The sequence below is a fragment of the Puma concolor genome, chromosome D2 (genome assembly GCF_028749965.1).
Source record: "Puma concolor isolate L17-30 chromosome D2, mPumCon1.1.hap2, whole genome shotgun sequence".
Taxonomy (NCBI): Eukaryota; Metazoa; Chordata; class Mammalia; order Carnivora; family Felidae; genus Puma; species Puma concolor.
Window position 1 is genome coordinate 84,202,935 of NC_141677.1, and position 14,307 is coordinate 84,217,241.

General features: G+C 51.0%; 1 protein-coding gene across 3 annotated transcripts in view; it reads left to right on the plus strand.

The window, feature by feature from the left end:
- Positions 1–14,307, plus strand: part of PTPRE (protein tyrosine phosphatase receptor type E) — a 162,832-nt gene that overhangs the window by 51,770 nt on the left and 96,755 nt on the right. Inside the window, exons 1-2 of one of the 3 annotated variants that reach the window (XM_086681171.1) lie at positions 11,537–11,774; positions 12,045–12,067. In XM_086681171.1, coding sequence (XP_086537297.1) covers positions 11,655–11,774; positions 12,045–12,067 — 143 coding nt within the window. In that variant the 5' untranslated portion in view covers positions 11,537–11,654. Of the gene's footprint in view, positions 1–11,536; positions 11,775–12,044; positions 12,068–14,307 lie in introns of those variants that run through there. The other 2 variants (XM_086681170.1, XM_086681174.1) reach the window with 2 other exon arrangements.

Genomic DNA, 14,307 nt, shown 5'->3' on the forward strand with positions numbered 1-14,307 from the left:
AGGGGCGGAAGGCATGCATCCTGCTGGGTTTTGTTTCAGGCCCTCGCTCTTCCTGGGCACTTGACTTCCTGCAACTTGCTTCAAGCTCCTTGTGAGGATAGATGGGCTCCCGTGTGAGGAATGTCCAGTGTTGTGCCTTCGGATCATCAGTACCATTCTGACCCCTGTGCTGTGGCCCCACCCCCCTGCCATCCCCAGGGGACGGCCCTGGACTTTCTGTCTTTACCAGAACTGCCCCTTCTCTGGACCTCACCGTCTCTCGTTCACGGTTCGCAAGCTCGCTCATAGGATGCTGTGTCCTCGGACCATCATCTGAAGCTGCCCGTGACCTCCTGTGTAAAGGCCTGCCCAAGGTCACCCACCTTTCCACTGCGATGGTGTGCAGGGCCCTGGCCCGGGGAACACACACACTGGGTCTCCCTCCCTCCCTTCAGACTTGGGCTACAGGACAGACCACCAGCCACGCACGAGGCAGGTGAGGCCCCAGGGGTCCCTGCAAAGTGTGCAGACATCCTAGTTCAGCTCTCCCTCCAGCCTCTGACATCTCCACATTGGCTCAAATGCCAGACCCTACGCAGGCTGTTTGCTGAAGCAACTCAATCCCGTGCGTTTTAAGATGATTCCGTGAGCCGTAAAGAAAAAAACAGACAACGAAAACTTTTTCCTGAGAACGACGGACGCACTGCCTCCCCGTGGAAGAGGAGGGCTGACCTTTCTAGGTAGACCTTTCTAGGTCCGACATCACACTTCTGTTACGGCGCATTGTTCCAGAATGGGGTGCGGCATATTTGTGCTATAATGCTGTTCTTGTTTCCAAGTGAATACTGCAGTGTTCTTCGATGTGGAGGAGGGATTCATTACAAGTTCACGGAACTTTCTCAGTGGTGGCAGCGGGGGGAGATAGGTGCTTGTCCTCAGCAGAGTATATGCAGAGCCCGGAGACAGTTTTGTTAATAGCTCAGTGATGTATGAAGTCTCCAAAAGCTCACCTTTCGTTATGAACTCGGCACTAGATGGAGATAGTTTTTCTACTTTAAGATGCTACATCGATGCTTAAGGTAGTCTTTGCTACCTCACATTGTTTAAAATTTTTTTTAATGTTGATTTGTTTTTGAGACAGAGAGACAGAGAGAGAGAGAGAGAGAGAGGGTGAGCGGGGGAGGGGCAGAGAGAGAGGGAGGCACAGAATCCGAAGCAGGCTCCAGGCTTCGAGCTGTCAGGGCTGAGCCCGACGTGGGGCTTGAACCCATGAACCACGAGATCGTGACCTGAGCCGAAGTCAGACGCTTAACCGACTGAGCCCCCCAGGCGCCCCATCACCATGTTTTAAAGCTAGCCTTTGCTCTGCGCACGTTACATGGATTCTTAGTACTGACCTGGTTTAATGGGTCAGATCTGACAGTTTGGTTGGGGGAAGTTATTAAACTGAAATATTTCAGGGTTTTGGTGTGTTTTTTGAAATTTTTTGTTGTTCTTTCTTTTTGTCGTTATTTGGGCAAAATGACTGGTTGATGAACAGATCTTTCCTCACTTGGTTTACTACTTTTCAAAGTCTTTTTTGGGGGGGAGGGCCGCCTGGGTGGCTCAGTTGGTTAAGCCTCCAACTTCGGCTCAGGTCATGATCTCGCAGTTCACGAGTTCCAGCCCCGCGTCGGGCTCTGTGCTGACAGCTCAGAGCCTGGAGCCCGCTTCGGATTCTGTGTCTCCCTCTCTCTCCCCTCCCCTCCCCCACTCATGCTCTGTCTCTCTCTCTCTCTCTCTTTCTCTCTCTCTCTCTCAAAAAGAAATAAACATTACAAACAAAATTAAAAAAAAAAAAAAGTCTTTCTTAGGGATAGCTAACATCTTTTCTGCTCCGGATATCAGGTTCCTGGAAAAGAATTGTGCCATTTTTAGAGTGTTTCTTCTCCTTTTATTATGATGCTAATATATTTTTTGAGTCTCTCAGCAGCCTCCTCTGGTGTCTGTGCGGGATGCCCACCTAACTCACTTCCTGGGAACTCTGAGAGTAGGACCCCGTCTTGAGGAATGGCCACCCCGTTACCCAGGCCCCCGAGTCAGGCCTAGGTCTCCCTTGATATCTTCCTTCCTCTACATTCTGTAAGACTGGTGGGCTCAGCCCCCTTGGTCTTTTTTTTTTTTTAATTTTTTTTTTTTTCAACGTTTATTTATTTTTTGGGACAGAGAGAGACAGAGCATGAACGGGGGAGGGGCAGAGAGAGAGGGAGACACAGAATCGGAAACAGGCTCCAGGCTCTGAGCCATCAGCCCAGAGCCTGACGCGGGGCTCGAACTCACGGACCGCGAGATCGTGACCTGGCTGAAGTCGGACACTTAACCGACTGCAGCCCCCTTGGTCTTTTTTTTTTTATTTATTTATTTATTTATTTATTTATTTATTTATTTTTTTAAATTTTTTTTTTTAACGTTTATTTATTTTTTTGGGACAGAGAGAGACAGAGCATGAACGGGGGAGGGTCAGAGAGAGAGGGAGACACAGAATCAGAAACAGGCTCCAGGCTCTGAGCCATCAGCCCAGAGCCCGACGCGGGGCTCGAACTCACGGACCGCGAGATCGTGACCTGGCTGAAGTCGGACGCTTAACCGACTGCGCCACCCAGGCGCCCCCCGCCCTTGGTCTTTAAATAGCCGCCCATCCCCAACTCCATCCCTCCTGCTGCCACCCCAGGGGCACCTCCCCCTCCCTCACCTGGACTCAGAGTGGCCTCCATATTTGTTCACGGATCCACTGTCCATGCTCAGTGGCCTCCCTTTTGGCAGAGAGAGGGATGTCCAGGCTTACAGCCGTCTGCAGCCCCCTTGCAGCTTCTGCCCGAATCCAAACGCCTTTGCGACATCCCAGGCCCAGCACACCTCTCATTCCAGACCCGTACTTGTGATTTATTGGATATCTTCTGTATACCGAGTTCAGCGCCGGGTCCCTCGTGTGGATCACCTCTCTTATTTGCCCAGCACGGTGAGGATTATTATTCCTATTTCCCAGGTGAGGAGGGTAAGGCTCAAAAAGGTTAAGTGACTTGTTCCAAGTTCAAAGCCAGGATTTAAATTACTTGCCATTTCCAGAATGTTCCATGTACTCTCTGGCTTCCCTGTCTGCCTGGGAATCTCATTCCTGAGAAAGATGCCTTGACTTTGGCCAAACACAGGTTAGATTCCACTGCTTCCACGTTTCAAAGCCCCCAGGCTGGCTGTGGTCACAGAACTCACCCCTGCATATCAGTGATCTGATTATAAGCCAGTCTTTGGGAATTCCAAAGGGGGTGACCTAGAACTATGCTTGTGTTTTGCTTGTCAGTGTGTCTGTTTTGATCCCTAGGCCTTCTGCATTTGGCACAGCACAAGCCCATAGAAGATACCCCACGAACGGTAGCCACCGGTGTAAGTGCATTTATTCATTGACCCAACTGGTAATTTCTGAGTTGCTGATATGTGCATAGAATTGTTCATGTAAGAAGTTCAAGGTAGAGATGACAGGATTTCCCAGCAGAAAGCACCAAACTAGCTACGGGTTATGTATCTTTGGGTGAGTGTGTGCACCTTGCCGTTGTCATGGGTAACCTTCGGTGGACTTGCCCGCCCGCACCGTAGGGCAGTGGAGAGGTGGTCCAACTTAGTCCGGATCCACTGCCCGCCAATATTATGTGGCTGTGCAGGTGTGGTTGGAGCAGGAAGACCGAGGCGGATGGGGCAGTGGAGGACGGCGGCCAGGAGGGACAAACTCAGGGGAGCCCGGAGGCTCGGACGAGGTGTCGAGGACGGTGTGGGTATGATGAGCTCCTGGCTGTTTGGGCTGAGATGGAACGCTTTCTGGGCCAGGGCAGCGTGAGGAGAGTGGGGGACGGGGAGACCACGATGTGTCTGGAGGACGGTAGAAACAGTTTCGTGTGGGTGAGGCGTCTCTGGAAGGTTCCTGCTCTGGACACCGTGGAGAGGAAGCACCATGTGACTTTGGCGGGGCTGCAAAAGGGGGGTTTGATGTTAGAAGTGGGAAGGGGCCCCCTGGAGAAGGAGGGTGCCCGTGCCCGTGAACCGCGTGTGGGTGGCTTGCTGGGGCTCTTCCCCGGAAACTTCCAAGCTCTGTGACGCTCTCCAGACGGTGGTTTTCCGGCACATTCCCCCCTTCCAGTCCCTACCAGTCTGATCGGAAAAACGCTCTTCTCTCTATTCGTGAACGGTAGCTATTCTTATATGATAATAAAACTGTGTTTGTTAACACTGGTGAACTGGCATGTTTTGCTGGTCCCTTTGCCATTTGTATAGGACGGGTAGTAGCTAGCATTTTAATTAACAGCAACAATAGATAATTTAAAATTAAGAAGCACGTTATAAGTTGCCTCTCATTCTGGGTCCACGGGAATAATGGGCCTCCTGAAGAGTTATTTAACGCTACGGCTCATCCCTTACTCTGCCTTGGGAAATCTCGCCTTGCCCAGGCCTCCGCAGCTCGCTGCTGTTCACAGCTGAGCGTGAGGGTCATCAGCCAAAGCCTTGGTGGTTAAGGCTGATCACAAGCCTGGGGCCCCTTGGTGAAAGGCAGGGGCCTTGGAAACTGGCATTCTAAAAATTAGCACCTACAAGCATCCGTTAACGATCCAGATATTAGAGATAAATCGTTTTCTTTGAGGCTCACTGGACCTTAATTAGACCAAGAACGACATCTTTTGAATCCGATCCGGTATGCAGTTGCCATTAGCGTCGTGCACCCAGTAAGCCCGTCGGCAGTACCTTTCACAGGCTGGAGGCAGGGGGAGGAGGGAAACAGGCCTTGCTTTCAGGGAGCCCTGCGGACTCCATCCACCCTGCCCGAGGTAGGAGAAACAGCGTCAGGTCACATGTGATCAAGGCTCTGGCAGTGGAGAGCGAGAAGCATGGGGCCCGCAGGGGAGGCAGTGCTCGGATGAGGTTCGCTCCCTCTCTGAGCCGATTCTCAGTCCCACCCTCTTCCCTGCCTCGCCCAGCTGGCGGACACATTTAGTCGTGTTCAGAGGTGGTCTGTGGAACTTTCCATTGTCTGCCGGCACCTGGCCTCTAGCACCGACTTGAGGGTCCAACTCGACCTACAGCATCACCTGGATGATGAGGATGGTCTTCAGACATGCCTGGGCAGGTGCAGGTTTATCGTCCCTGTGTCCTTTGGTCCTCCTTCCGAATACCGTGAAATTCATCCGCCCATTCAGTGTGGATGCCTCCCCTGGGCCAGTCACGGCTCTAAGCACGTGGGCTATTTATTCCTCTCTGCGTTCGCTAGGAAAGACACGGCCTTGCGTGTGCACCATCGAAGGATACCTCTAAGCTCGTGAGGCCCCCAAAACAGGCCCAGAGAGCCACCGGGGTTGGCTGGTCTCCATTTTCCCACTGGTGGTTAATTTATATTTCAGTCCTTCTATTGCCAGTAAGCAAGCAGTAGTGGACAAAGGAAAGTGATTGGATTAACCTACTGATTTTTTTTTTTTTTTTTCCTGCAAACAGGAAAAAAAGATGCCGATGTTTGCTGTTTCTAGGCAGCAAGCCCGGACCCGACGTGAGGAGCCCGGGTTTCCCTGGGTGCAGAGCCCATTTCACAGACCAGAACCCTGGGGTCCACAAGGGCGGGGAAGGGAACTGGTCAGCATTGTCTGGGAACGTGGCTGAGCATGACTTGGTTTACTGTATCCACATGGGGTGGGATGAGGGGGTCAGGAGCCAGCAGCCAGGGAATGAGAGGTCTCTGGGGCCAAGGCTCAAGGTGAGACCCTGTTTCGTGTGAAGAAAATGGCGGAGTAAGGCACCTCAGTGTGTGACTAAAATCGGAGCGATGGAGGGGCACACTCACAGATGACCCCATTATGACGTAGCAGGCCTCGTGGAGGCTGAACCAGTGCCACCTGCTGACAAGCCAAGGGCTCCCGGGTTTTCTCCATCTATTAGAAATTTTCATTCGTACACGATTGCAGAATAGAAAGAGCCATCATTTATAGAGCAAGGATCATGTGGGTTTGAGAGGCCAGTACATTTCCACCAAGAGCGACTTTTTTCCCTCATGAAATTTTTTGAGGGAAAATGTGAAATCCGTACCTCCCACACCTGGGGAGCCGGGAGCTCTGGGTAATGTCCCCCCGACCCCCGGGGGAAGCTGGACCCCTGGTGTCAGGACTGGATTTTGGACGCGGGTGGGAGTGAGCATCCAGGGGAAGTGGGGGGCTCAGAGGCTGAGTCTCAGACGCCTGTTTTGGTCCCTCGGATTCTTCCAGGTGGGCTGGCTGGGGGAGGGGAGGGCGTGTGGGAACAGGTGTATTTGGGGAGCCCTGTCTCCTCACCTCCGCCTCCATGCTCCAAATCCGCACAGTTAGAGAAAAAGAGGTTCATGGAAGCAGACGCGCATGAGGGCAGTCAAGCTACCACCCGGTGCTGGCTAGGGGGTGAGTGGAGGAGGGGAGGGAGGGTCCCAAGATGAGCACCTTCCTCTCGCCTTCAGGGCCCAGGTAGAGCTGAGCGTGCTGTGGGTGCCCAGCCCTGCTCAGAGCCCCAGCTGGGCCACACAGCTGTAGAATGACCTGGGGACGTGCACAAACCCCACAGCCTGGGTAAGCTCCACAGTCCAGGCAGAGAGCCCTTTTGTCTTTAAGTCCTTCGTGCAGCTGGTTTAGTTCCCTGGGAGCTCCAGGAAGCCTGTGCCCAGGTCCCGAGTCCCACTGCACCGCCTGGTCGTGGGATGCCCGGTGGCAAGTTGCTTAATCTCTCTGGGCCTCAGTCTTCCCATCTACAAAGTAGGTCTAAACCAGACTCTTTATGGGGACATTGAGAGACTTCAGTGATCCCTGTGTGCACGTGACGGGATCTCTGGTGTGGACTACCTGTCACTACAGTGGACACTTTCTCCAAGGATGTTTTCACACTGTCCTAGCCCTCGAGCACAAGAACCTTCACAAAGATGCTACTTCTGGGGCAAAGGCTTTTAAAGTATGACATTGACGAATGTCACTATTTGAGAATCGTTTGTGCCGAATGCAAGAGGTGGGCCAGTGAAGAGGTGGGCAGAAGGACCAGGTGCCATCCCGGACCTGCCACAGCCAGGTTCGTGCTGGCTCGGGGCAGAGGGAGGGGCGAGTGCCTGTTCTAGACCTGCGCACGTGGCCTGTGGGAGGGGAGCACAGGCGGGGCCACCCTCCAGGCTGGGGCTGGGAGAGCACCCTGTGCCTCAGAAGGAAACAAAAAGTCCTGTGTTCCCACAGGATAATGGCAGAGAGGAGCATGGATGTTCAGAAGCCAGCAGCCGTTTGAACTTGTCAATATGGAGTCATTGGCTTGCTAATGGGCATAGTTTTCCAATCCAGAGAGGCCCCTCCCCCAACCGTGGGGTAATTAGGGAGGTGCCCTTCTGTGCACTTGGGAGACTGGGGATCCAGCTTCAGAAACAGTGTCAAGAAGCAGGCAGGGACACACGTGGGTCTTTGCTGAGCGGCTGTCCCTGAATCATTTTTAAAATTTGCCGGATATTTAGAAGTCCAGCTCGTTGGTCACAGATTGGCAAAACGGGTTGGGAAGACAGATCTTTTCTCCAGCCTTAACAACATTGTTTGAAGGACCCCTGCTCTCACCTCTTCAAGGCGGCTTGCTGTGGGGTGGGCAGAATATCGTGGATTCTCCCCAGCTCGTCATTCAGGGAGGTTTCCTGCCTCCCGTGAGGTCAGCAGCCTTTCTCAGCCTCTCTTTTGTAGGTTACAAAATACAGAAATTAACAGCTCTGTGGATGCTTGGAAGGTAGGCAAGGAGACCGTGATACTTGTCAGCGTCTGATCTCAGGGAGAATCTGCAGCCCAGGTGATTCGGGAGCATTTTGCACGGTGTCCCATCGCGTGAGCGGTTTCCGTCGTTTGCTCCTTTGTAAGTGGATTTTAGGCTCTTTGGGCAACCCACCTAAATGGATTGCCCTACTCCTCGTGTTGAGAGTCGCTGTGCCTGAGGGTGAGCGACACTCCTGCTGTGCCAAGTGCTCTGACAGCTGATCGATTTGGGACAACTCCGTGTCTCCGGAAACCCTGGGATCCAAGAGAATGCGGCCAGGGTGGCAGTCCTGTCTGTGGGGTCTGACCACGCTGATAAGACTGCGGCAAGCCCAGATTCATGGTGTTTGATTGCACAAGTTTGCTTTTTTGTTTGTGTGCCCTTGCTTTGCAAAATTTCATAAAAGTTCACAATTTAGATAGACTATACACGTGGAAATACAAACGGAAACATTGTAATTTTTTAAATGTTTGTTTATTTTTGAGAGAGAGAGAGAGAGAGAAAGAGAGAGAGCATAACTGGGGGAGGGGCAGCGAGAGAGGGAGACATGGAATCCGAAGCAGGTTCCAGGTTCTGAGCTCTCAGCACAGAGCCCGACGCGGGGCTCGAACTCACGGACCGAGAGATCATGACCTGAGCCGAAGTCAGAGGCTCAACCTGCTGAGCCAGCCAGGCACCCCTGCATCCAAATTGCTTTGAAAGGCTGCTGCCCACCGGGCCACGTGAAAGAGTAGCTTGTAAATACACCCTCAGCAACACACAGGCCGCCCACTTGGATGTTTAGGATGCTTCGGGCCAAGGGTGCGAGTGCAAAAGACATTTTACTTTTCTCTGAGTTTGTTAAGATTGTCCGGCTCCGTCCCTCTCAGAGCTGGACAAAGTCAGCATAATTCTACCTTCTTCCCTAAATGAAGCAGCCCCGGCAGATGGAGTCTAAACGTCATAGTTTTATTTTCTTCTTTGTGAGGTTTGGATACACGGTAACGTTGCTGGGTCTTTCCATATCTCGTGAGCGATCAGGACCGAGCCCTGCAGCCTGGGGCCACTTCCTGCCGGCGTGCCCGCCCTCCTGACCTCACCCGCCCGGCTCCCCCCGCTTCTCGGTGGATTTCCCCTGTTCCGCGTCCTCACACCACCTCTTTCCCAGGGTCTAGCTTGGCAGGCGTCCTCCGCCTCTGTGCCCTGGAAGCAGAGTGGCCGCGTCTGGACGCCCCAGGGACAGACCTCCACACTTGCGTGGTCACGCTGGCTCAGGCTTCCCACAGAAGCACGTCTCCCCCCCTCCCTCCCCAGCCCGGGACGTGTGCGGCCAGCCTGAGCCTTTCCAGGTCTTCCGCACACAGACCTCGGCGCAGCTTTCCCTGGGGGCTCAGAGGGATTTGAGGGAGTTGCTTGTGGCAGTGTTGTGCCCCACCGATGCCTTTCACGGGTCCTCCTGCTGGCAGCTGGTGGTAGACGCCAGGAATGTAAAGAAAAGGCCGACTGTCCCTGCCCTGAAAGAATTATGGCTTCGTTGGCGGGGAGGTTGGGGATGGAGACACAGAAAGAAAAAACAACGGCCAGCGAACAAGGGTAAATGAACTCCAGGGTAAGCTGGATTTGCCCGTGCGGCCCAGCCGAGAGTGGTCTCAGCAGCCCTGGGTTAGCCTCCCTGCCTCCCTGCTCTGTGTGACATGGGTCAAGGGGCTCGCCGAGCCTCCGTGTCCCCTTCTTCCAAATGGGACTCGCCTGGCCTGTTTCGTGGGACTGGCTGTGGGCTGCGGGAGAGACATCGTGAGCGGCCCTGGACGGGATCCAAAATCCAATGGCTTCTCTCCGTCCCCTGTTTGGAGGGTGGCACCATTCCTGCCACGACCAGAAAGGTCTCCAGGTGTGGAATGATGCCATGCAAACAGCTCAGAGACACCCTCCTGGCGAGAGGAGCAGCTCTGCTCCCGCGAACCGACCTCCCCGACCCCCAGCTTTAAATGTGCTTGTTTCATCTTTTCAGACCTTGTGCTCCGTATTAGAATTGCAGTCTGCATCAGGGCCTTAGGCTGAAGGAAGTGTTCGTGTGCCGAGGGTTGACTGGAGAGGGTATTCTGGTTGCTTGGGTTTTGTTCTAATTCTGTTCTTTGAGAAACTGATAGTTGTGGTTTTGTGCTATGAAGTGTGTGATCTATTTGACCAGCCCACAGTTCCGTGTATCCTTGCTTAGTTTAAAAACTAAAACAGCGTGAGTTCAAAGCTGAATTCAAAATGGTTGTGTGTGTTTTGGGTTGGTATGTAGTCAATTATGCTTATTCATTTGTTTAACCATCGTTGGGCAGGGTCCCCGCCTGGTTCTACACACTCTTGGCTTTTCTCCCTTGTGGTTTTCAGTGTGGTTTGACTCAAGCCTGCACCTTTGCTTCTGCATATCATTGGGTTTTATTTTATGATAAAATGACTGAACATTACATTGGGAGGTAGTTTTGAGCATTTCTAACGAAGGCTGAAGCGTCAAGAGCCCTTTCTGCTCCTGGCTTCTCACCATGCTTGGCCCCAGACAAACACACACGTCTCTCTCCCCAGCATTTTCCCAGGCTCTCTTAGGGGATTGGAAGCAGTGGACTCTTACAATTATTCTTACGAAAAGCAGTTCCCCTCACCTCCCATGATCACCAGCGGCCCAACAATCAGTGCCTCCCTCACCTTCCCGCCATTCACTTTGTGTTACGTCGGGCCCTGCTGCACTCTGGGAACTCTGTGACTTTATATGTTACCCAACAGACTGGTTCCCAGTTGATTTTTGGTGGATTCTTTGGAATTTTCTATGTGGATGCTCATGTCATCTGAGAATGCTGAAGTCTTACTTTTTTTTCTTTCCAGTTTCAATGCCTTTTATTTCTTTTTCTTGCCTTATTACGTTGACCAGTACAATGTCAAATATGAGTGGTGAATGTGGACATTCTTGCCTTGTTCCCAGTATTAGTGAGGAAGCATTCAGTCTTCCCTACTGAAGATCACATTAGCTGTAGACTTGCCCAAGTAGATTTAAAATTCCTTAGTATTAGGAGAACTATTTCTTCTGCTTTTTTTTTTTTTTTGACTTCAACCTACTTCCCGGGTCAGCTTCTTAATTCCTGCAACAACTTGTTATGATTGTGTGCTGGAGAGTGCTGTCTTTGGTGTAAAATATCTAGCCTGGCCATGACTAAGATAAGAAGTATTCTATTTTGGTGGAAGACACCGGGCACCGCATTAGCTACTTAAAAATAGTGGCGATCGAAACATCTAACGGCACAGATGCGTGGTGACAACTCTTCATGGTCTCTAGCTCCAGCGTGAGGCTTCCCTACTAGCCGCTCACACAAGAACCCGAGGGCCACGGCCACGGACCCGAGGGCCAGCTGAGGAGTGGATAGACAGAGCACGGTATATGGTATATGGGAAATGAAAGAGTGTTCGTCCCCAGGAAGGAACAAAGGACTGGTACATGTTCCAACATGGACGGACCTCAAAAATAGTGTACTAAGTAAAAGCAGCAAATCACAAAACGCCACGTCCTGTAGGATCTCATTTTTGTGAAATGTCCAGAAGGGACCAACCCATATGCAGAAAGTAGATTGGTGGTCGCCAGGGGAGAGGGGGTGGGGGGAGGACGGGCTGGAGAGCTCAAATGAACTAATGGGCGTGGGGTTTCTGTTGAGATGATGAAAACGCTCTAAATTTAGGTATGGTGGTGGCTGTAAAACTCTGTGGTTATGCTAAAAACCATTGAATTGTACACAGGTGGACTTTATGGCATGTAAATTATATCCTAATGAGATGTTAAAAACGAAAAGGACATAAAAGCTAAATTATTGAGGAGTGAGCAGGCTGGATAATGATTTAGCTGGAAAACCTGGATGAGGGGCCAAGCCATGGAGGTTTTAAGAGGCGGTATCTGGGAAGAGGGACAGGGGGCACCACCTTGGAAGAGGGGGGCTCCCAGGCTGGGGACTAGACACCCAGTGCTTCTGATCCAGGTCAGCCCCCGCGCCCCCACCCCCAACACTGACAACCAGAGATCACAGGAGAGCTTGGGGCAGGGCACTTTTGGAAAGCTGATGACTGTAGCAAAAAATGTCATCATCACGTAGATAGATAGAAAGGCCTCAAGAAGACCCCAACAACGAAGCAAAAATGAGCACATCCAACTAAAGCTGTAGACCAAGAAGTGACTAGAATGAGCAACTAACTAACACAGGTAACCAGAAAACTAATTCTTTCTCTTTTTTTCCCCCTTTCTTTTTCAGACTATAGCCTTCGTTTTCCCTGGGTGAGTACAAAACTTAAACACTTTTTTTCTGATGTGTAGTTAACAAAAAAAAAGGGGGTGTGGAATTTCATGGGATTTCATTGTTAGCGAAGCATTATTTCTAGAGAAAGAGGGCCAGTATGATCAGCTGGTGTATTTGAATGTTATGCCTTAACCTACTTGAAGAGGCTCATATCATACTTTTGGTTACATCAGTGTGTGTGTGTGTGTGTGTGTGTGTGTGTGTGTGTGTGTGTGTGTTTGAAATCTGGCTTTGCTGTTCAGTCTCCTGAACTATATTGTTGAGAATACAATTTCAACCTGCTCTCCTTTCACTGATTTGTCTGTACTTTTCAAAGGGCCTCTCCTTATCTCGCTGAACACATTGGATGACTATTAGGGAACACAGAGGCACGTAATTGCATTGATGGTAATTGCCTCTTAAATTGATCTGCTTTGGGGGAAACTGCTGAAAAGGAGCTTTTCTGGAATGCACTTTGGGTTAAAAAAAAAAAAAGAAACAGTGTCATTGTCACGTCGTTTTATGCCTTTTGAGATCGAGGCAATGTTCCACGTCCCTGATGTCCTAGTACTTAGAGAAGGAAACACCACCGCCTTTTTGTGTTCTACTCAGTCGACTTACTGGTGTTAAGATCCCCCAAAGAAATCAAGGGGAGAAAATCTAAGAGCTCTTGAAGTGGCCACAGTATGTGGGCAGGTGGCTCTGGGGCACGGTGGTGCGTGTGCTCACGTTTGGTGAGTGCACCGGATGTAGGCGGCCAGGATGTTGTATTTCTCACATGCGTCACCTTGTATGAAATACTCTGACTCCCTCCTGAATTATTCTAAGGTCGGTGGGTCGATTGTTTGGCTTTGGCTTCCCCCCCTTTTGGTCTCGTGGCAGTGTTCCATCTGGGTGTAAATGCTTACGGTAGTCCCGGTGCGATCGAATGCGTGTGGCTTGTATGGACTCTTGCTCCCTGTCTCAAAGGAATGTAGATACAGCCAGCAGTTTATCGAGATAGAGAATGGGGAAGGCTCCGTTTGTCACCTGCTAAGCTAATTGCGTTGACCCTCTTCTCTATGTCATCATTATCGGATGTGAATCAGTTTTCAATGGCACGATCTACTTCAGCAAAAGTCAACAGTGGGCTCCAAGAGCAGGAATATTACTGGAATCATATTCAGGGGTAGAGACTTATGTACAAGCAGTCTTCAGTCCCTTAGTGCCTCAGAATCCTAAGCGAGAGGCATTGGCTCATCCATATTGGTTTCAATGGATAGTAAACATGCTGTTCGTCAAGAGCACGGGCTCCCTATCTTGCTGGAATGAAATATTTGAGGGTCTCATCCCACAGACTCATCCCCTCCCCAAATACAAGATCCGGGTTATGATTTGTTATGACATCTGATCTTTACCCTCCTTGGCTCTCCACCCCGCACTGGTTCCTCCAAACCCAGTCTTGCCATTTGCCCATTCCAGAGTTTCCTCCCTCTTGGCAACTCCACCTGCTTCCTGGCCATGTCACTCAACCTGGTCCCATTGTTCACCTCCCTTTCTTTCTTTCTTTCTTTCTTTCTTTCTTTCTTTCTTTCTTTTTTTTTTTAAGGTTTATTTATTTATTCTGTGAGAGAAAGAGAGAGAGAGAGACAGAGCACATGTGAGCAGGGGAGGCCCAGAGAGAGAGGGAGAGGAAGAGAGACTCCTAAGCAGGCTCCCCACTGTCAGCACAGAGCCCGACATGGGGTTCAAACCCAAGAACTGTGAGATGATGACTTGGGCCGAAGTCAAGAGCCAGATGCTTCACGGATGAAGCCACCCAGCCCCCGCTTCACCTCCCTTCCAGGAGGAAAGAAAGTAAAGTTTGCTCTCGGAAGCTATGAGTTGTTAGGTAACAAGGGCTGCTTATTTTAGGAATTTTCTCTTCGATGTGAGGAAAGTCTGTTCCAAGCATAAGCCCCTGCTTTGGTGGCTACCTCATTTAAAGCCTTTGTTGGAATCTGCTGCTGGGGGCATCAGGGTTAGAACATCGGATGGCTCTCTTAGCCTAAACATTCACTGCTAAACATTTGAGTCTTGTCCCAGAGTTTCAGGATTTCCACTAACAGAAAGGAATTTATTTCTAATTTGTGGGCTTAGAAATTTGGTTTGGAGTCCGTTAGAGCTAAATAAATAGCTCACTTTGGGCAGGGCAGGAGAGAGCAAGCCCCCTGAGGTTGGTGACTGTCCCAAGCCATGGTGCTCAGGTGGTGGGGTGGCT